The sequence below is a fragment of the Oncorhynchus keta genome, chromosome 22 (genome assembly GCF_023373465.1).
Source record: "Oncorhynchus keta strain PuntledgeMale-10-30-2019 chromosome 22, Oket_V2, whole genome shotgun sequence".
Classification (NCBI taxonomy): Eukaryota; Metazoa; Chordata; class Actinopteri; order Salmoniformes; family Salmonidae; genus Oncorhynchus; species Oncorhynchus keta.
Genome location: NC_068442.1, coordinates 26,569,214 through 26,591,744, shown reverse-complemented (window position 1 = coordinate 26,591,744; position 22,531 = coordinate 26,569,214). Strand labels below are relative to the sequence as shown.

Below are 22,531 nucleotides of genomic sequence, written 5' to 3'. Positions count from 1 at the left end.
GATGGGGAGCATCGCTGCAGAGCTATTTTCAGGTCTCTCCAGAGATTTTCGATCGGGTTCAAGTCCGGGCTCTGGCTGGGATACTCAAGGACATTCAGAGACTTGTCCAGAAGCCACTGTGTTGTCTTGGCTGTGTGCCTAGGGTTGTTGTCCTGTTGGAAGGTGAACCTTCAAGTGTAGCATTCAAAGTTGATAGAGGTACATAATGGACAGAATGTTATAACCTCAGAAGATTTGAATAAAGCATGCATAGATCTGTGGGAAATGAGTTCAGTGTGAGTGTGTGGGCCTGGTGAGTGTAGTAGGCTGCCTCAGAGCTTTTGTGGTCCTGTTGCTGCCTTATGAAGGCACTGCGTTGTGTGTGACTGTGTGCTTAGGACAGCATTCCAGCCACTGCAGCCAGGATTGCGGTTTTAAAAGGAGTTAGTAGTAGCTACTGTATATTATCCAAATGTAGGACCCATCTCTTTTTGTATCAGGCTTAAGACATCTGCCATCTGTAAACGACTTGAGTGCTGAAGAGCATTTGCCTTAGCTTGTAAGGAAAATTGAATATGAAAAAGATTGCATATCAGCACCAATCCCACTATTGTATTTGGTAAAACGATATCATACTTCAAAACTATATTCCCTTATCCATAATCCCTACATTGAATAACTGTTAAGAGATTCATCCACAAACAACAGTCCTCTTCTCAATATTGGACAAACACACGCAATGTCTTTACTTAATGGGATTGAGTTTTATGCTTATTGTGCATATTGTCAAGCCGTTGTCATATAACAAGCCTCAATATGTTATCTGGATTGTAGCTCCATGTGACATGAAGCTACAATGCCCCCTCTTGGTGGAAAGTAGAATCACAACACATTTGTCCACTGTCACAATAATAATGGTCTTTATCAAGTTACTACTTAAAAACATATAAAATGAAATATATAACAACTGACATTTTGTATAATTTGGGTTCACTACAGTAAGGCCTATAGGGCCATACTGTTGCTTTGTTCATTACATCTGTGTTTTCCTGGTTTTGTTTGCAGAACACCCAAAGGCTAAGCAGCTCCCAGTCCCAGCCACTGGCCACCCCAGTAGTGTCTGTCACCACCCCCAGCCTGCCCCCTCAAGGCCTGGTCTACTCAGGCATGCCCACCGCTTACAACACCGGTGAGTCTACCCCTCTGTCCCCTGCCACAGCTGCCTCAGCCCTGCCTGCCTGGCTGTTACTGATTGGTCTGGTCTCCTGTGGTGAGAGGTGTTGCTGCAGTAACAGTGTGAGGGGGATTGTGTGTAACTCACTGTTCTCTGGTGCTGTTGTTGCAGAGTACTCCCTGAGCAGTGCAGAGATCTCCTCCCTACAGGGCTTCGGCTCTCCAGGGCTCTCTCTGGGCTCCATGTCGGCATGGCAACAACATCAACTGGGCCAGGCAGCTCTCAGTTCTTTGGTGTGAGTAACACATTAGCAAACACACACACACACATACACATTAAGAAACCCACACATGAACACACATTATATACACATTCAAACTACATACTGTAGCTTGTGCTCCTTTAAATATCCCTTTTCCAACCACCACTCCAAGAACCTGATCTATGTCACTTTCCAAATGGCCACTGAGCCCGTGCTGTTTCTCTCACAGGGGTGGTGGTCACCTACCTCAGGGCTCCAACCTCTCCATCAACACCAGCCAAAACATCAATATCAAGTCAGAACCCATCTCCCCTCCTCGGGAGCGCGTCACCCCCTCTGGCTTCCACCAGCAGCAGCAACAGCAGCGGCATCAGCAGCAGCAGCAGGCGTCCGGCCGGCAGGACCTGGGCCGCTCGCCAGTGGACAGTCTCAGCTCCTCCTGCAGCTCATATGATGGCAGCGACCGCGAGGACCACCGGCCAGACTTCCACACCTCCTCCATGGGGCTGGGCAGACCCCCGGCCGGCACCGAGGACAACAGGGCGAGCCCTTCTGTCAAGCGCATGCGCATGGACACCTGGGTGACATAGAGCCACATGGTCAAGCCTCCAGTCACCAGCTAGTCAGAGGGAGGGAGGGAGGGGGTAGACTTGGGGGAGAGATGGATGGGGTAGGAAAGGTCCTTATAGTTATCATTATAATATTATTATTTAACTCCATTTCATTTTGTAAGAAGGAGAATGGCAAATACAATTAAAGGACATATCTAAATTAAATACGTCTCACATGAATAAGAAGAGCATTCAAGTAGTTGGACTGAATTATGTACACAAACAGATGTTATCAGGTACTGGGTGCAATCAAGATTATGTTTGCAGGAGTCCGATGTTCAAAGAAAAAAAAGCAAATGAAACAATCTAGTTTATTGTAGTCACTGGTCTAGTCTGGCACTTACTTGTAGTTTGCTGTTGTGGTTGCAAGTTGCAAACAATCAAAGAAAGTCAGAGTGTTGCCTACTGGCTGAGGTTTTGCTTGTGGCATCCACTGTTAGAGCGCAGGTTTCCAACATGATGGTGTAACCGCATACACCTTTAATCTCACACAATGTTGACTCAATTTGTCTCTTTCTATTAAGTTATTACATCAAATCGATGTGAAATCTCATTTTAAAACAAAATCGACCTCAGAGACACTACAACATAATTTGAAAGAGGTAGAAATTCTCTCGTGGGGTTTGAGACAGGAAAAGCTATCATGTATGGGAAGGACATGGCTCAGAGTCATGCGATTAGTTATAAAAGAGATGAAAAGTATATTGCAATAATAACATATTCATTTTATAATCTGATATGGGAAATTAAGATAATGGGAAATGGTCCAGTTGAACTGGTAGCATAGTAATAGTAAGAAATATTCTCATTGCTCCAACAATTCATTGGTAATGTAAGCCAAAGCTGTACTGTATGTTTATTTGTTATTTTGTAGCTATGTTTTCCTAGCAATTCTCTCAAAAACAACTGTTTATCTTAGTTGTGTTTTTACTGTGCTCTGTTACAACCAATACGAAGACATGCAAGCCAGATCTTGAATCAATATCTAAAGCCATGAACACTTGATGTTCTGTTTGTAAAATTCTAAATTTGAGCCAAATGTTTTCCTTTGTTATGTAAATAGCAACTTTAATATTTATCACCTTGGTGTTAAGTACGTATGTATTGTACCATCACCAGATTCAAGAAAAAGGTATATTTTTGTGGATTACTGCCATGTTTACCCAGCGAGATCCTTATTAAGTAGAGTATTCACTGGTTAATATTTACTATTTTGTTAATTATACTGTGCTTTCTTTAAAATTTTGTTATTACTGTTTTAAAATCAGTGGATTTATTTCCAGAGTAGTTTTTTGGGTCATTTTCCCTTTAATAGTGGTGAATATCTGTCCCTATGAAATTGTAATAACAGTGCTGTGAGGTTAAAGTTCCTGTATACCGTATGTTGTGAAGGAAAATCGCAATGCTAAGGATAACATGGTTCCTTCTATTGTGTTAACTATTTACCTGCAGCTGCTGGATACTCTGCCAACTTTCAAACCCAAGGTCCCATCTCAGCATTGCAAAACCGCCCATTGTGATTGTGCTTAGCTCAATCGAAAGATATGCCATTTCATGAACCATGCCGATAAACCTATTTATGTTTAATTAAATTATCCATCGATAGATCACTCTGGTGAATTTTTTCACATTGAGTAAACTAAGTTACAAACGTTGTAAATATCATAGCCTAAATGTACATCTCAGTCATGATTATGTATAAAATGTATCCATTTTATAAATTGGCACAGTAAAATATCCTTTGTAAATGCCCCATCACTAGTAGGAAATGAATAATCCAGAAATAATGATGTCATAAACAGGGTGTAGTACTGGTGAGGGGAAACAGCCATTTTCTGTTTCACTGTTGTATGTTTGCCTGTGTGAGCATATCAGACCATGCAGAGGCATGTAGGTCATTGTCTGTTACAGGTGGCCCTGGTTTCGTGATACCCAATCCTCACAGTGGCAAAGTGTCAGAGAATTCAGCAGCTAAAACGTAGTAGAGACAATGCAACTGAATTGACTTGATCTCACACTGCTGGATTGCACACATTTGTATGAGAATTGTGTTGTACAAAAGGAGTCTCTCTTTATATTTGCTATATTTTCCCTTGTGTGTTTCTTCTCCATGCCCACCTCCACCCCTTTCATTTGATCCATAGCAGTTGGCCATAAGCCAATAGTGATCTATGTAGTTTACAACTCATACTCTGTCCTGATGAGACCCCAACAAAATGTGACTTGAAGGGTCCAGTCTACTATTAGATGTTATTGCAAGTCCCATATAGTCACCCTCAGTACTAGAATGAAGATTTGCGGATATGATGAAGTAGGAACTATGTGCTTAGGGCCTACAGGGCCTGAGCAGATGAAAATATGACTGTTAACCTTTAGTGCCACTGTGTGAGGGAGCTTGATAGGCAGTTGCACATCAATTTGAAATCATGTAAACATTTTTGAACACATTGTTTTCCTCAGTCTTGATCAATTCAGAAATATTTTAGAGATGCATAAGAAACACAACATAACTTATTAATATCAAATTTAACACTTCAGGTTACAGAATAGCAATAAAACCATTACACTATTCTTAAAAGGCAGTAGCAGTCTTTTTTTTATAACTTCATCACACAATTACATGCACACTTTAGCACTTGGTAGGATATCAGGGAATTTTTCTAGGTTCACTCTTTATATGCACGGTTAGAAAATAGCCTTATCCCAAAGAATTACTCATGTTATACATCAAGACAAGCCTCACAAAGCTCCAAACTTGCACCCCTACAGCTAAAGAAGCTGACATACATTACAGTACATAGACTGGATAATCACACTCCCCTGAAATCAGATTCACACAAGGAATGTATTGAGAATGTAAAGGGATAGACTTGCTTTTTTGGTCTATGTGCTGTGTAAAAATATGCACAACTATTGAATGTGAAAGAACAGGATTTAAGGAGACAACAGAACTTTGTTTGAAGTACTTTCTTCACTTTGCTTTGCGAGAGTAAGCCTACAATGCTTTGCTTTAAGGCTTTTACAAAACAGAACTATGTGTTTGGTAATTGTTGTAGTTAATAGTTCACTTAAAGAAGCTGTTTGCGGTTTGGATGCTCAAACCGTTTGGCGGCACAAGCTGGACTTTGTTGCCATGAATGAAACAAACTGTTTCAAAATCAAGAGAGAATTTTAAGTTCATCTGCATTTTATTTCCCTTGAATGTGTTGTTTTATCTTCATTATACAATAAATATTCTAGTGAACTTTTTATTGAATGACTAAGATACCAAGCTAGAGATTGTTGTACAAATTTGTATTCTACATTCACTAAAAGTAAAACTATTGGCTTTTACTGTGTATTTTAGGTTCTCTCACTCATCCTGTATACAATTAAGTAAACAACTCTCTTACCTAGATTTTGTCCCCCTGTGAAGTCCCCAACAATAGAGACTGTCAGCTCTATTAAACACCTCAATGTATGCTTAAACACCAACTCTATGTGCCTTCATATGGGAGTGATGGAGAGGAAGGTGTCCCAATTAATTATTTACAAACATCATGTAATGTTCACAAAAGGTCAGCACAAGTTGGCTTTCATAATACAGAAGTGCAGGAAGTGCGTTTTCAAACCGAATAGTTCACATTGTCATTGATCTTTTTGGAAAACCTTCATTCAGACACTACATTGAGTATACAACACCTTAAAAACACCTGCTCTTTCCATGACATAGACTGACCGGGTGACAGCTATAATTCCTTATTGATGTCACTTGTTAAATCCACTTCAAGGGGAGGAGATGGGTTAACGAAGGATTTGAGACAATTGAGAATTGGATTGTGGGTGTTTGCCATTCAGAGGGTGAATGGGCAAGACAAAATATTTAAGTGCCTTTGAACTGGGTATGGCAGCAGGTGCCAGGCGTACTGGTTCGTGACAAGAACTGCAAACATTGTAGTCAACATGGGCCAGCATCCCTGTGGAACGCTCAACACCTTGTACAGTCCATGCCCTGACAAATTGAGGCTGTTCCGAAGGCAAAGGTGGGGGTTCAACTCAATATTAGGAAGGTGTCCTAATGTTTCGTATACTTCGTGTACACATAGGCAGGAATGTTGAACTACAGTTGTGCAGTACCAATGCTTACTGGCGGGTGGATGGGAAAAATATTCTGGAACTCCTGCATAGCCTGACCATAAACAATACACTTTTTAGCCATTATATGCTAACATTAATACTACTAGTAAAATAGGAGGACCCTACTGTCAGTGTGTGTGAAGGATAAATAGTCAAACGGAATCAGGTGAAACATGCTGCTGTATATTTACAGGTTTTGGGCTAGAAGGTAAGCTGGATCCACAAGTATTTACAAGACGTTAATGAACTCTGTCCTACGTAGACTTTCAAAATAACAAAGAATAATCGAAATAGCCAATAACTGAAGTTATGACTGGCTTCTGCAGAGTGCCTCCAAACTAGGCAAATCACCTATAACTGAAGAGATAGGCTATTTCATCAATAATATGTAATCCTATAATCAATATATCTCTAAAGCCAATATACCAAATAGCCAATACATTTCACAATATCAGGATATACCCTGTAAAATCACAAGCATTCAATGGATAAAGATATTAGGAAAACACCCCACAACATAGCATCTGATCAGTCCAAAATCAGTCCACAAACAATCTGAAAGGTGAGTAGCCCAAAGGCCGGCAGATGGCCATATCGAGTCGTTTCATCTTACCATCCAAAGTTAATGTTAGTAACTGGCTATAGATTCATATCCCCCGTGAACCGGTTCGTAAATTCAGCATTCTCCATTCAGGCTGCAAAGGCGTCAATTTCCTCCTTAATTCGATTTAATGGCGAGAAGGCAGAAGAAAACTTGGAAAATATGCATACATTTTTATGAAACACCATTTTCCACCACAGAGTACGAGTGTATAGGCAGCTGCATAAATTCCTTTTCGACGATAAGATGAAATGACTCAATATCACCATCGGCCAGCCTTTTGGCTAGAAAGTGAGTTGGCAGCAGGTCGGTGATACAATGCAGTGGTGTAAAGTGCTTAATTAAATGCACTTTAAAATACTACTTATGTATTTTTTGGGGGTACCTGTACTTTACTATTTATATTTTTGACAACTTTTACTTCACTACATTCCTATAGAAAATATTGTACTTTTTACTCCATACATTTTCCCTGACAAACAAAAGTAATTGTTACATTTGAATGCTTAGCAGGACCGGAAAATTGTGAAATTTACACACTTATCAAGAGAACACATGGTCATCCCTACTGCTTATGGTCTGGCGGACTCACTAAACACAAATGCATCTTTTGTAAATAATATCTGAGTGTTGGAGTGTGCCCCTGGCCATCCGTACATTTTTAAAATGAGAAAATTATGCCGTCTGCTTTGCTTAATATATGGATAAAAAAATTGTTTAAATACTTTTGATACTTAAGTATATTTTAGCAATTACATTTACGTTTGATACTTAAGTATATTTAAAACCAAATACTTTTAGACTTTTACTCAAGTAGTATTTTACTGGCTGATTTTTACTTTTACTTGAGTAACTTTCTATCAAGGTATCTATAAGTATGACAATTCGGTACTTTTTCCACCACTTGTTAATAAAATAAATGTATCCACATGCTATTGTGTAATAACTGTGGGACATATCAACAGGAATATATGCTTGTAATCGTTGGAAATATGAAACATTTTCGATCTTAAAAAAATATATATATACACACACACTATATCAGGGGTACGCAACCCTGTTCCTGGAGTGCCGCAGGTACTGCAGGATTTTGTTCCAACTAGGCACAACACCGGACCGACTGAGCTAATTGATCAGTTCAGCGATTGCCTAAATTCAACACACCTGTTCTTCCAGGTTGGTTAAATCAAAAACATGAAGGGTCTGCGGCACTCCAGGACCAGGGTTACCTACCCCTGCACTAAATATACTAAAGTAAAGTATGTGGACACCCCTTCAAAGTAATGGATTGAGCTATTTCAGCCACACCTGTTGTTGACAGGTGTATAACATCAAGCACACCGCCATGCAATCTCCATAGACAAACATTGACGGTAGAATGGCATTGTTGAAGAGCTCAGTAACTTTCAACGTGCACTGTCATAGGATGCCACCTTTCCAACAAGTCAGTTCATCAAATTTCTGCCCTGCTACAGCTGCCCTGGTCATCTGTAATTGATGTTATTGTGAAGTGGAAACGTCTAGCAGCAATAACAGCTCAGCCGCGAAGTGGTAGGAAACACAAGCTCACATAACGGGACCGCCGAGTGCTGAAGCGCGTAAAAATCATCAGTCCTCGTTTGCAACACTCACAACCAAGTTCTAAACTGCTTCTGGAAGCAACATCAGCACAAGAACTATCCGTCGGGAGCTTCATGAAATGGGGTTCCATGGCCGAGCAGCCACACACAAGCCTAAGGTCACCATGTGCAGTGCCAAGCGTCGACTGAAATGGTGTAAAGCTTGCTACCATTGGACTCTGGAGCAAAAAAACGATAAGCCCTAAGACCTAAGTAAAGGGCTTTCCAGACAGGAAGTGGCAGCAGAGTTTCCCATTCATTCTCAATTAAGATAGGCAGAGGTGGAATTCTACCCAGACGGAGAGGTCAGCGGTGCTCAGTCAGTGGACTGCCATCAGACAATAATATGGTGAAAATAAGGATGTCCTTTGTGAAGGTACTTAGAAATACATGCTCTTGCTTCCAGACAGGTTTGATGAATGGTGGAGACCAACCACAGGGTCAAACAGGCCACACCAGTCCCAGGTTTTCATATAGCGATAAGAGTGTTTTAACGATGCACATTTCCCATGCATTGAAGATGATGCACTTAGCGACAGTTCTTGCTATGTTACGTTGGAGCATGTGTCTATACGTCCCATTATCTGTGTGTTAGAGATGTCTATGTAGAGTATTTTTTATATTTTTTATTGAACGTTTATTTAACTAGGCAAGTCAGTTAAGAACAAATTCTTAATTACAATGACGGCCTACCAAAAGGCCTCCTGTGGGGACGGGGGCTGGGATTAAAAATAAAATAAATATATAAATAAATATAGGACAAAACTTAACGACGAGAGACAACACTACATAAAGAGAGACCTAAGACAACAACATAGCAAGGCAGCAACACATGACAACACAGCATGGTAGCAACACAACATATCAACAACATGGTAGCAACAGAAAATGGTAGCGGAACAAAACATAGTACAAACATTATTGGGCATAGACAACAGCAAGAAGATAGAGACAAAAACACATCACACAAAGCAGCCACAACTGTCAGTAAGTGTCCATGATTGAGTCTTTGAATGAGGAAATTGAGATAAAACTGTCCAGTTTGAGTGTTTGTTGCAGCTCATTCCAGTTGCTAGCTGCCACAAACTGAAAAGTGCTTGACGTGTCTCCTCTCTAACACCCAGGAAGCTCAGATTCCAACTCCCATTCGAAAGCTCTGCAAGTGTTATGTCAAAATGCATTCGTTATTCTCCAAATATGATGTTTAGCTGAGCAACCATCTTCCTTTATTACCGTTTTGCCAGTATGTACTTCCAAAAAAAGGTATGAATAAAATTGACAAGCAATCTAAAAAATGTATCTTCGGCACTTTCAATGTATTGCGCTGTTGTAGACTTCGGACGTAAGAGTGTAGAAGGCAACTCTAATGAATGCATTTTGACCCTTGAATGGACCAATGGCACTTGAAAGCGCTGTGTTACAGGCCATCTTTCATGGGTCTACTAATCTCTGCCCTCAAACACTGCCCACTTGTGCATGGTACTGGAAGAGGTCCAGTGTGCATGTGTAAAGTAACCAGGCAGGATTTTGGACTGTTTGAGATAGAGGGCAACAGGCCACCTGCAAAAGGGGCTTGCCCACTCTGGGCCCCAAGTCCTCGCTTTTAACTGGTTGCCAAGCTGGGGCTTCTTTCATGTGTGCCTGAGCTCTAAGACATTGGCAAATATTGAACAAGGCTTGGTCCAGACTCAAATGCATCGGTTGTCACAGAGTCACCGCTGTTATGCAGAGAAGAGCAGTGTGTGAGCATCGCTAGGCCTGTTGTATTAACATCCGTGTGTGGACAAAGCTATTGTTGATTCTCAGCCAACATAAATGCTCACTTTTGATGAGCTTAGGCTTTACCATGTTGCACTGTAAACAAACGGAGATGAATGAAAGAAACAGAGCCTGGATATGTTATCTACAGACAAGTGATGCAGTGATTAGATGTTAGTGTTGGAGATCAGTAGTAGTAGATCACAGCCATAGCCTGCATTCTTTACTCAGACTTCATGACTCAGAATCCATCTGTATCATATTGTTTGCCCAATATAAATATGAACACCAAAGCATTCCTGTGTATGTACTTTCCTCTTAATTTCTGAATGTAAAAATGTTAGACATACTGTACAGTAACTCGTCTTTTGGGACCATTAGTGACCTACTGTTCCTTTGTTTTGAAGCACTTCCATAACTTGAGGATTTCCGTGTCCACACTGTAGGCCTGTTTGTTTGCTCAAAGAACGATCTATTTATTTAAAGTGGAGAATGATCGTCATTGTGCCTTTACCTTTGTAAATGGCCTGTGAAGAATAGTAACGACTAGCCCAACAATTTTACTCTTAAGGAGTGTAGGCGAGCCTACCGTTACGTCTTAAGATTGTTACGTTCCCTAATAAGAAATGCAAAATATCACTCCTCAACAGAAAAAGGTAACTAACAAATGAGCCACTGACAACCAGAAGGAAACAGGTGGGTTTTTAAAATGTGTTCTGAAAGTCATCCATGGGGGTTCCTCCTGACTGGGTGCTGGCAAAGCAACCTCGAGTAGGATCTTAAACACCATGGATGCCCACTCGCTTTGCCGGATATCAGACCAACTAAAGGAAAAGAAAACCCACAACAGGTAAGGGAGTGCAAATGAAACAGGTGAGACAAGATAAAAAAGGCTTAGTTTCATAACTTATGGGAGTGCTAAACAGCAGTCGTTCAACAGCTCTCATGCCAACTAGAGCATTGGGTCTGCCGCTCTTAAATATCACCTGTGCCAGCACCGGTGAAACTAACAACAGACTAACGAGGGGCCAGGTGCAACACATCCTGACCAACGAAGATGACTCCAGTCAGTGCACGTCCACACCCAAATATAACCAACCTCGAAATTGAAAACCAAAGCATGTAACAAGGTCCAAGGACCTTATGTTATTTTCAGAGGTAGACTTGCTCTGGCAGCCAAAACAGCCATCTAAATGTGACTCGATTATCAATTGCAATATGGTTCTAGAAACATAAAGCCCTTTACTTTCATACCACTTCAAAATAATTTCACAAATGCAAAACACGCACTTCCTGTACACTAGTGGACGCTCCTCAGAGGAGGAAGAGATGACCATCCTACTCAGTGAATTTCTGAAGAAAAATAAATAGTGAAACGTAAAAAATAAAAATAAATGTCTGAAACTATACTAAATATATTCACGTCACCAAAAAAACGGATTAAAAACACTTTTGCAATGAAGGTCTATAGTAGCTCAACAGGGCTCTCTAGGTTAGCTCCATGGTGTGGCCAAAGGACAGCTATTTTCTGTCCTCTGGGTACATAGACTTCAATACAAAACCTAGGAGGCTCATGGTTCTCACTCCCTTCTATAGACTTACACAGTAATTGAGATGACTTCTGGAGGACGTCCTCCAACCCATCAGAGCTCTTGCAGCATGAACTGACATGTTGTCCATCCAATCAAAGGATCAGACAATGAATCTGGTACTGAAAGTATAACCTACAGCTAGCTAGCACTACAGTGCATAAGGTGTTTTGAGTAGTTAACTCAAAGAGAGAAAGAACATAGTTGAACAGTTTTGAACAAATACATTTGTTAGTGCAGCTAATTTAGTCTACTCAGTAACCGGACACCAACAGAGATTAATGATATTTTGTGTGCTCGAACAACCGAAAGAACTCTCACCGAAGTCCAAAACAAACAAATTATTCGGAACTGTTTTGGCTCGGAAGAATGTGGATGCTTTTAGCAGCACAAACTAGCAATTCCCCATCTTCACTAGCATACAGATTATAGCTAAAGAACTAGCGGAGGAATGTACATAAGCGCATACCTTAAAGGTTATAGAAATAGTACCTTGTGGTAAATAAGAACTCATGTGTAAGCAGTTACAACATATTACAAATCTCTATACATATACAAATTGCTGGACATGAGGCTGCCACGTGCAAATCAATTGGCTAGTAAAAATACCAACTCGGTGTGCTAAAGTAAAAAAACCGACATAACACAAAATGCATTATGATAAGGTACTTAGTGTTGCATGAACACAAACTTGTACAAAGTTATTGTAAGTAAGGAAATAACAAAGGCAATGTTGGCACCAGCGTAAAATTCCCTGCTGCTTTCAACAAGTTAGGGCAGGTTCTGACCGCAGAATATGCACATTTCTGCATATGCAGAAACAGGTGAGTGACGTAGCACCCAAAATGGCAGGGAACATTGTACGCTAACCCTAACCCTATAAAGGTGTGTAATAATTTAACCTTTTGTTTTTTTGAAAACGATGCCTTGCTGGTATGAAAGATACACTCCTTATGTTTCCAAAACGGTACCACAAGCAATGTGTGTTCACACTCAGACCGACTGTCAGAGCTCTTCACAAAAATTCCCCGGTAAGAAGATACCTTCATCGATATGTGCTAAAGGTAGTTTGCATCTATGAATGGGGTAAGTAAAGACATAGAAGCCTGTTCACCACTTAAACCTGCTGTTGGTGGACAGGAAGCATTACCTTGTGATGAAACTCACCTGGTTGGGCCATGAACATTAAAAGGGTGGAACTGGTGTGGCCTGTTTGGCGGTGTTGTTTCTCTCCACCAATTGTCAAACCTGTCTTGAAGCAAGAGCATGTATTTATAAGTTCCTTCACAAGTGACTTCCTCATTTTCACCATACTGTTGTCTGATGACTGTCAACTCACTAACTCTCTGGAAGTTTCAAACAACATACTTGGAACATATTTATATTTCCTTTCTGTAAGGTCGTGAAGCAGCGGTGTACTGTCTAAACAGGTATGTGGATGTTTTTCATATTTAATTATGTAATATGATGATCATTTGTTAAAGGCCCAATGCTGCCTGTTTGATATAAATATCAAATTATTTCTGAGTATCAAGTACATTCCTGTACAGCTTTTCATTAAAATTGTAAAAAATAAACAAAAGCAAAAAAGAATTGATCAAGTCAGAGTTTTGCTAGGAGTGATCTGAGTGGGGAGGGGAAACCTGAAAACTAAGCTGTTATTGGCAGAGAGGTTTGGAACTTACTTTGTTATTGGTCTATTAACTTATTTACCGCCTGGTGATGTCACCCGGCAAGCCGAAAGTCCACTCTTGCAAAACCTGCTGATTAGAAGGTCCTGTGTAGATTGTATTTTCAACCAGCAACTATCAGGAAAAGACAATGATCAAATTGTTTCACACTGTTCGTTTCATGAACAGTTGTACAGTAGGATACAAAAAACTGAATTTTGACTGCACTGGGCCTTTAACAATCTCTATAAGATACGATATGAACGACATTTCTTTGATGAGAACCCAGAAATGTGCATACACACTAAGCTAACATATGGAATTGTCTTAAGATGGTCATACCATGATTCTATTTGATTTTGCATTTTAGGACCCCTTTAGGTTAAAAAAATATATATTTCAAAATTATTTGACAAAATCTAGCATTTGGTCTTTACAACTATAGCCCATAGAAACACATTCAATAACAAATGCATAAATGTCAAAAAAGACCGTTAGAGAATTAATCACAAGGAATAATGTTTTGAAGTGTCTGTCCTATATCTAGGACATATAACATTTACACATATTTAACCCCTTATTTTTGGTGGCATAAACTATCTCTATACTTCCATTAATTTGTTGGGTTACCTTCAGACGACTCCCGTGACACTTGTGGGGGTCGTAAAGCAAAATGGAGAACACCATCGTGAGAGTCTCCCCTTTTCACAGTGGAGCCCAGACCATTCGGACAATACATATGTTTTCATGAGAAAACTGAGTTTCCGGATCGGATGCTCGGCCATCTTCCACCACAGATGGGGAAGGCTGACATATGTGAATGCGGTGGATTGAAACACAGTCCATGCAAAACATATTTCTAGCTTAAACTGATGGATTTTGATGGGGATTTTTGCTATTATATTACTTAGATTGACCAACGGGTGGGTCAATATACTATCAAGCATGAACCAATAATGCTGTCATTTTATCTGGTCTTTGCAGTCTCTGTGTGAAAGGTGTAGCCTGTGCTCTGCATCTCTCAGCATGGGCCCCAAGAAGAAAAGTGTCTGGGAGAACCTGCGTGAGAAGACCAAGACCCAGTTTAACAACATAAAGAAGAAGACAACCCCGGGGAAGCTGGATGAGAAAAAGCCCAAGCCCCTGCGTTATAGACGCAGTATGTCAGTGCCGGACTTGAGGTTTGTTCAGGAAGCTGAATCCTCTGCAGTAGAAAGTGCATTCCCCACAGCCTCGGACGCCATCTTATTTGGTAGCTCCTCAGGTTCAAGTGATAACACCTCTTTTATCTCAGTCCCTCTATTCATGGCTGGGCTGACTGCAACTGATGCAGGCCCCTCAGGTAGAAAGACTGTGTATGATTTGGCTTTCAAAGATAACATGAATGTGTCTGTTTCTAGAATGAGTGCACCTGTGGAGACACAAACTCTCTATGATGAATCAGAAGAGGAGGACATGGCAACCTTTATGGGCAGAATCCACATGCCATCAGACAAATGGAACACACCTGCAGAGAGATCAACTTCTTCTGCTTCTTCTACTTCAGCAGAAAGAGAAAAAATACCAGCAGACAGAGGGAACCCACCCGTACCTACCCCGAAATCAAATGCTCCAAATATATATGTGTGCACAACAAGATTGACTTCATCAGTGGAGGGAATTAATGTTTCTACAGAAAGATTGCTCTTCTCTGAAGACAGAGTGGCCGCTAGAGACCGAGTGAGTACATCTGCTGAAAGATTTGCTTCTTCTGTCTCTGACCAAACAAACCTAGTTACAGAGAGACTGTCTGCTTCCAGTGAGGGAGGGAAACAAGCAGCAGAAGTGAAATGGTCTTTTCCTCCAAACCCACAGGACAGATTGAACATCCCTCCAGATAGATGGTCTCTGCCAGTGAACAGGGCGGACAGGATGGGCACCCCTGCTGACAGTATGGACGGTTCTGCGCGTGGAACCCCATTAGAGAAAGAACCCTACATGTTCTGCCCCACTGACTCTGAGGACTTGGATATGCCAGAGCCCCCCGTATCCACATACATCAGAGACATCTTCTGCAGGGAGCTTCAGGAAGACATTGAGGTCAGATGACACACTAATATAGAACTTTATCATACCCTCCACAGATATAGTTATAGGCCTAGTGCACACAGTGTAAAGTCAAAATACGGACTAAAATACAGTTTTCACACACGTTTTCATATAAAATAAATGTATCTACAGTATGTCACAGTAACACAGGATACTTTAGTGACCATAAGACAGTATGTTTGACGTAGTGTATTTTCACTGTGGTCTCATTAGCATGAACATTTGCAAGCTCTCTTTTCACATTCAAATAATGTGGACTGGTTTTTCACACTCTTGAGCTGTTATGCCTGCTCTCTGCCTCAAGGTTTTCTATGATCAGTCTCTAGATCTGTTACAATAGAATTGTGTAAAGTCATGGATTGTGCTTAAGATAATGCTTCAGTGTTTCTTTGTCAGAAATGTAACCTTTATTTAACTAGGCAAGTCAGTCAAGAACCAATTCTTATTTACAATGACGGCCTACCCAGGCCAAACGCTGGGCCAATTGTGTGCCGCACTATGGGACTCCCAATTACGGTCAGATGTGATCCAGCCTGGATTCAAACCAGGGACTGTAGTAACACCTTTAGCACTGAGATGCAGTGCCTTAGACCGCTGTGCCACTCGGGAGCCCGATATGATGTCAAATAGAAGCAAACATTTTTTTGAAACTTTTGTGTAGACCTAAAGTCACTTCCAATGTATTATCTGTGGATCTGTCTAATTGATGTTTGCTATGCATGGTCGGAAACTTGCTGATCTTAACTAGTTGCAGTCACAATTATAGTAAGTTCAACGTTGGTGAAGAATGACAACCGAACATTATAACATGTAACTTTGTTCCATACTTTGTAGAATGTCTTTTTGATATGCTTACATTCTTTCTCCCGTAGTTACCCAACGAGCACAATGACTTCTATGCCCAGCCCTTGCAGGATCAAGCAGGCAACAATGTGAGTACTGGACTTGGACATTCAGACACTGTTAATGATAATGGACAACACTAAGGCTGTAGACTATAGAGCATCATATTAATGTGATTCCTTTCATTGACAGGCTATGGCAGCAGGGAGCCAACCTGGTCCCATTCAGAAGTACCTCCTCACTGTCAACCTGAAGGAGGGCAGGAACCTGGTCATCAGAGACCGTCACGGTAAGTGGAAGGAAAGTACCTGGAACTTCTGGAGGTCTACAAATGGATGAATGTAATCTCTGACATGCTGGATATATTGATATATACAGTTGAAGTCAGAAGTTTATATACACCTTAGCCAAATACATTTAAACTCAGTTTTTCACAATCCCTGACATTTAATCCTAGTAAACATTTTCTGTTTTAGGCCAGTTAGGATCACCACTTTGTTTTAAGAATGTGAAATGTCAGAATAATAAAAGAGAATGATTTCTTTCTTTCATCACATTCCCAGTAGGTCAGAAGTTTACATACACTCAACTAGTATTTGGTAGCCTTTAAATTGTTTAACTTGGGTCAAACGTTTCGGGTAGCCTTCCACAAGCTTCCCACAATAAGTTGGGTGAATTTTAGCCAATGCCTCCTGACAGAGTTGCTGTAACTGAGTCAGGTTTGTAGGCCTCCTTGCTCGCACACGCTTTTTCAGTTCTGCCCACAAATGTTCTATAGGATTGAGGTCAGGGCTTTGTGTTGGCTACTCCAATACCTTGACTTTATTGTCCTTAAGCCATTTTGCCACAACTTTGGAAGTATGCCTGGGGTCATTGTCTATTTGGAAGACCCATTTGCGACCAAGCTCTAACTTCCTGACAGATGTCTTGAGATTTTGCTTCAATATAGTCACACAATTTTCTTTCCTCATGATGCCATGTATTTTGTGAAGTACACCAGTCACTCCTGCAGCAAAGCACCCCCACAACATGATGCTGCCACCCCCGTGCTTCACAGTTGGGATGGTGTTCTTCGGCTTGCAAGTCTCTCCCTTTTCCTCCAAACATAGTGATGGTCTTTATGGCCATTGTTTCATCAGACCAGAGGACATTTCTCCAAAAAGTACGATCTTTGTTCCCATGTGCAGTTGCAAACTGTAGTCTGGCTTTTTTATGGCGGTTTTGCAAAAGTGGCTTCTTCCTTGCTGAGCGGCCTTTCAGGTTATGTCGATATAAGACTTGTTTTACTGTGGATATAGATACTCTTGTACCTGTTCCTCCAGCATCTTCACAAGGTCCTTTGCTGTTGTTCTGGGATTGATTTGCACTTTTCGCACCAAAGTACATTCATCTCTAGGAGACAGAACGCGTCTCCTTCCCAAGCTGTATGATGGCTGCGTGGTTCCATGGTGTTTATACTTGTGTACTATTATTTGCATACATGAACGTGGCACCTTCAGGCATTTGGAAATTGCTCCCAATGATGAACCAGACTTTGTGGAGGTTTACAATTTTTTTCTGAGGTGTTGGCTGATTTCTTTTGATTTTCCCCGTGATGTCAAGCAAAGAGGCACTGAGTTTGAAGGTAGGCCTTGAAATACATCCACAGCTACACCTCCAATTGGCTCAAATTATGTCAATTAGCCTATCAGAAGCTTCTAAAGCCATGACATAATTTTCTGGGATTTTCCAAGCTGTTTAAAGGCACAGTCAATTTAGTGTATGTAAACTTCTGATCGACTGGAATTGTGATACAGTGAATTATAAGTGAAATAATCTGTCTGTAAACAAGTTTTAATGACTCCAACATAAGTGTATGTAAACTTCGACTTCAACTGTACATACTTACAATTTGAGGAGGAGTATATTATGCTGAGTCAGATGATGAAAAAGCAGTTAATCATATTTACTTTGCTGACCTTCAAAAACTATTGTGGAAGCAAATACTGTACAAAGGGCACCTACCTGTGTCGAATGTATTTTTGACAGTGATTACAGCATGCTGTTCTTGTTCACCTGCGTAAAGACATATGTTCATATCACAGTAGCTGCCCTAAACAGTATGTTTTCACTGTTTTAGACAAACTCTAGCAGAGCAATTGAGATTATACACTACCGTTCAAAAGTCACTTAGAAATGTCCTTGTTTTTGATAGAAAAGCATATTTTTGTCCATTTAAAAGAACATCAAATTGATCAGAAATACAGTGTAGACATTGTTAATGTTGTAAATTAATATTGTAGCTGGAAACTACAGAGTTTTTAATGGAATATCTACATAGGTGTACAGAGTACTTGTGAGCCATCTGTTTCTCAAACTAGACACTCTAATGTACTTGTCGTCTTGCTCAGTTGTGCACTGGGGCCTCCCACTCCTCTTTCTATTCTGGTTAGCGCCAGTTTGCGCTGTTCTGTGAAGGGAGTTGTACACAGCGTTGTACGAGATCTTCAGTTTCTTGGCAATTTCTCGCATGGAATAGCCTTAATTTCTCCAAACAAGAATAGACTGATGAGTTTCAGAAGAAAGTTTTTGCTTCTGGCCATTTTGAGCCTGTAATCGAACTCACAAATGCTGATGCCCCAGATACTCAACTCCAGATATTCAACAAAAAGGTGAGTTTTATTGCTTCTTTAATTAGAACAACAGTTTTCAGCTGTGCTAACATAATTGCAAAAGGGTTTTCTAATCATCAATTAATGGGCCTCTACTCCTATGTAGATATTCCTTTAGAAATCAGTTGTTTCCAGCTACAATATTCATTTACAACATTAACAATGTCTACACTTTATTTCTGATCAATGTGATGTTATTTTAATGGACAAAAATGTTGCTTTTCTTTAAAAAAAAAAAACTTCTAAGTTACCCCAAACTTTTGAACAGTAGTGTATGTTTGGTGAAACTGTCCCTCAAATTGTTTGCTTTACTATGGTAATTTCCAATAGAAACTGAGTTCCACTTTCACTCAACATTAATCCCGCCCTGAATTTCAGGCAGTGTCTCATACACACAGAAGTCAAACAGGGGGAAATGGTGTGGTCTACAGTATGTGTAGGCCTAATGACAATGCTTTTGATCAATGCTACTGTTTACAAGTGAAGGTCCCTGTTAAATGTTGTCGGTGAAGAGCAGGGAGACACCAGAAAGGCATGCAGTCAGACCAGATTTGGTCTCTGTCTCCAAAAACACACCTAGGAGCCTTTCCTTATGGAAGCACATCCTACTCCACTCCATATTAGCAGCTACACTAGAGGTTACATGGGCCTGGTATCTTAGATAGTCCATATTTTCCAGTGACAGAAACCTATCTTCATATAATGCAGAAGTTTATTTTGCCAGCCAAGCTCCTAGTGGTGGGCTGAATAGATTGCGAAGCACTGTGGTGGTTTCTATGTAGGCAAACGTGTGTGGAGAAACAAATGATGTGGTGTGGTTTTAATAACCAATGCAAATTTTAAAGGCTAAATTGTTAAGTCAGTTGGAGAGTGCATGCAATGTTTTGCAGCTGCTGGCAAACTATTTTCCTGCCATAAATGACAAACTGCCACCTGCTGGAGATTTCCTAAAATACATCCTAAGAAGTTCTCACCTTTTTGTGTGTTCTGAACCCCTGAAAGGAAATCCCTGATCTCACACCATTATGGTGTGAAATGTTTGTTTACTTTGTCATACTTATGAAGTAGATGTTGACTTGTTGGAATGTCATTATATAGCGTTCTGTCATATTCTACACAGATTAGATCAGGGATGGGCAACTGTTTATGGAACTCAGTCAGGGTCTCAATGTACTTTTGAGAGTTAGAATAGTAGAATACACAAGGTGCAATTTAGAAACTTGGTTGTGCATCAGCAGTTTCTCTTGTTTTATCAGTCACTGACAGTCACTCAATTAGCCATGTCAGCTAACAATTTTTAGACTGGTAAATTAGGCCGAATACCGACCGTTTATGCAGGGCACGTGCCCAGGGGCCCTGACCTCCAGGGGGCCCACATTGATTTTGTTAGTCACTCTCACTCAGATATCACAATAACGTGGCATAAGTCATGGAAAAATGTGTATAATTGCAGGAAATGTACTTTACAACTGCAAACATTTCTCTGCACCCCATGGCAAAATGGTTGAATTGCAGGACATTAACTGGATAAATACATATCTGTCCCATGGCAAAATTTGTGGAATTGCATGAAATGTGTTGTACAATTGCTCAATTCTCTCTGCCCCATGGCAAACATTTCTAAAATTCCAGGTAATTAACTTTAAAACATAAACTTGTCTCTCTGCCGCCAAGACAGGGGCCAATAAAATGTTTTGACTTTAAGGTGGGGGAGCCCCCCAACCAAATCTCGCTTAAGGGCCCTACACGACAGAGCGTAGTTTTCACACGTAGTTCTAAATACTTTTGTTTGGCTCAAATCTCGGAACGGAGCATATATGACACTCCGTCGCTCTGTTTGCGTGAAGTGTGTAGTGGCCTTTAGGGCCCACAAAAGGCTAGGGCCGGCCCCATCAAAGTTGCCCATCCCTGAATTATACTCAACGACTGTGGAATACTAACTGGTTGTTTGGGGTCTGGATCCAAAAAATTATTGATTGTTAGACATAACATTTTCTGAATATGAATTATCTTATCTCACCTCCAAAATACAACTCAAATGTATACCTCCATTGTTTTAAACATTTCCTCAGTCCTCTGTCAATTGTCATTGTGGACTTGTAGGGATACAAAGGGATTTCGTCTGGGGAAGCAGCAACCTCAAGTGTCAATAGACTGAATTGCTGTTTGAAAGTAACGCGTGGCCTTCATTCATTTCTCCTCTGCTATTGAAAACTAACATCACTGCAACATTTTGTTTGTTGGATGTTTTTGGCTGCATTTCAATAAAACCTTCTTAGATCTCCAATCTTAGGTTTCACCTCATCGACCATCGCTGCCATATGTAGGCTTTTTATTTTCTCCATTTCAAATGGTATTTGTCAAATGTATACATGTTCTTTTTTTAAAACTAGACAAGTCAGTTAAGAATAATTTCAGTGACAGCGGGTTAACTGCCTTGTTCAGGGGCAGAATGACAGATTTTTACCTTGTCAGCTCAGGGATTTGATCTTTCAACCTTTTGTTTACTAGTCTAACACTCTAACCACTAGGCTACCTGCTGCCCTTATACAACAGGTGTAGTAGACCTTACCATGAAATGCTTACCTACAAGCCCTTAATCAACAATGCAGTTTTAAGAATAATAAAAGTTTAGAAAAATATTTACTAAATAAATTAAAGTAAAAAATAAAAGTCACCAATAACAATAACGAGGCTATATACAGGAGGTACCGGTACGGAGTCAATGTGCAGGGGTACAGTTTCGTCGAGGTAATTGAGGTAATATCTACAGTACCAGTCAACATTTTGAACACACCTACTCAGTCAAGGATTTTTCTTAATGTTTTACTATTTTCTACATTGTAGAATAATAGTGAAGACATCACAATATGAAATTGCACACATGGAATCCTGTAGTAACCAGAAAAGTGTTAAACACATTTCAGATTCTTCAAAGTAGCCACCCTTTGCCTTGATGACAGCTTTGTACACTCTTGGCATTCTCTCAACCAGCTTCATGAGGAATGCTTTTCCAACAGTATTGAAAGAGTTCCCACATATACTGAGCACTTGTTAGCTGCTTTTCCTTCACTCTGCGGTCCAACTCATTCCAAACCCTCTCAATTGGGTTGAGGTCGGGTGATTGTGGAGGCTAGGTCATTTGATGCAGCACTCCATCATTCTCCTTCTTCTGTGGATCTGTTGGGGCGGTATGCAAATTGGAGTGGGATGATGGTGTTGATGTGAGCCATGACCATCCTCTCAAAGCACTTCATGGCTACAGACGTGAGTGCTATGGGTCGGTAGTCATTGAGGCAGGTTCTTGGGCACAGAGACTATGGTGGGCTGCTTGAAACATTTAGGTATTACAGACTCGGCAAGGGACAGATTGAAAATGTAATTTTCTTGCCAGTGGGTCAGCGCATGCTTGGAGTACACGTCCTGGTAATCCGTCTGGCCCTTCAGTCTTGTGAATGTTAACCTGTTTAAAGGTCTTGCTCACATTGACTACGGCTAGCATGGTCACACAGTCATCTGGAACAGCTGGGGCTCTCATGCATGCTTCAGTGTTGCTTGCCTCGAAGCATG

General features: G+C 40.6%; 2 protein-coding genes across 11 annotated transcripts in view; both read left to right on the top strand.

Annotated features, from left to right (window-relative positions):
* Positions 1-5,270, top strand: part of LOC118401239 (myocyte-specific enhancer factor 2A-like) — a 120,701-nt gene extending 115,431 nt beyond the window's left edge. For all 9 annotated transcript variants that reach the window (XM_035798594.2, XM_035798592.2, XM_035798587.2 and 6 more), the window contains 3 exons: positions 1,045-1,168; positions 1,325-1,448; positions 1,645-5,270. In XM_035798594.2, the coding sequence (XP_035654487.1) occupies positions 1,045-1,168; positions 1,325-1,448; positions 1,645-2,005 (609 nt within the window). In that variant the 3' untranslated portion in view covers positions 2,006-5,270. The remainder of the gene's footprint in view (positions 1-1,044; positions 1,169-1,324; positions 1,449-1,644) is intronic.
* A 7,700-nt stretch (positions 5,271-12,970) lies between these two features.
* The window catches only part of LOC118401237 (multiple C2 and transmembrane domain-containing protein 2-like), a 43,488-nt gene continuing 33,927 nt past the window's right edge, over positions 12,971-22,531 (top strand). For both annotated transcript variants that reach the window (XM_035798585.2, XM_035798584.2), the window contains exons 1-6: positions 12,971-13,139; positions 14,364-14,560; positions 14,780-15,098; positions 15,234-15,458; positions 16,340-16,399; positions 16,503-16,599. In XM_035798585.2, the coding sequence (XP_035654478.1) occupies positions 14,406-14,560; positions 14,780-15,098; positions 15,234-15,458; positions 16,340-16,399; positions 16,503-16,599 (856 nt within the window). In that variant the 5' untranslated portion in view covers positions 12,971-13,139; positions 14,364-14,405. The remainder of the gene's footprint in view (positions 13,140-14,363; positions 14,561-14,779; positions 15,099-15,233; positions 15,459-16,339; positions 16,400-16,502; positions 16,600-22,531) is intronic.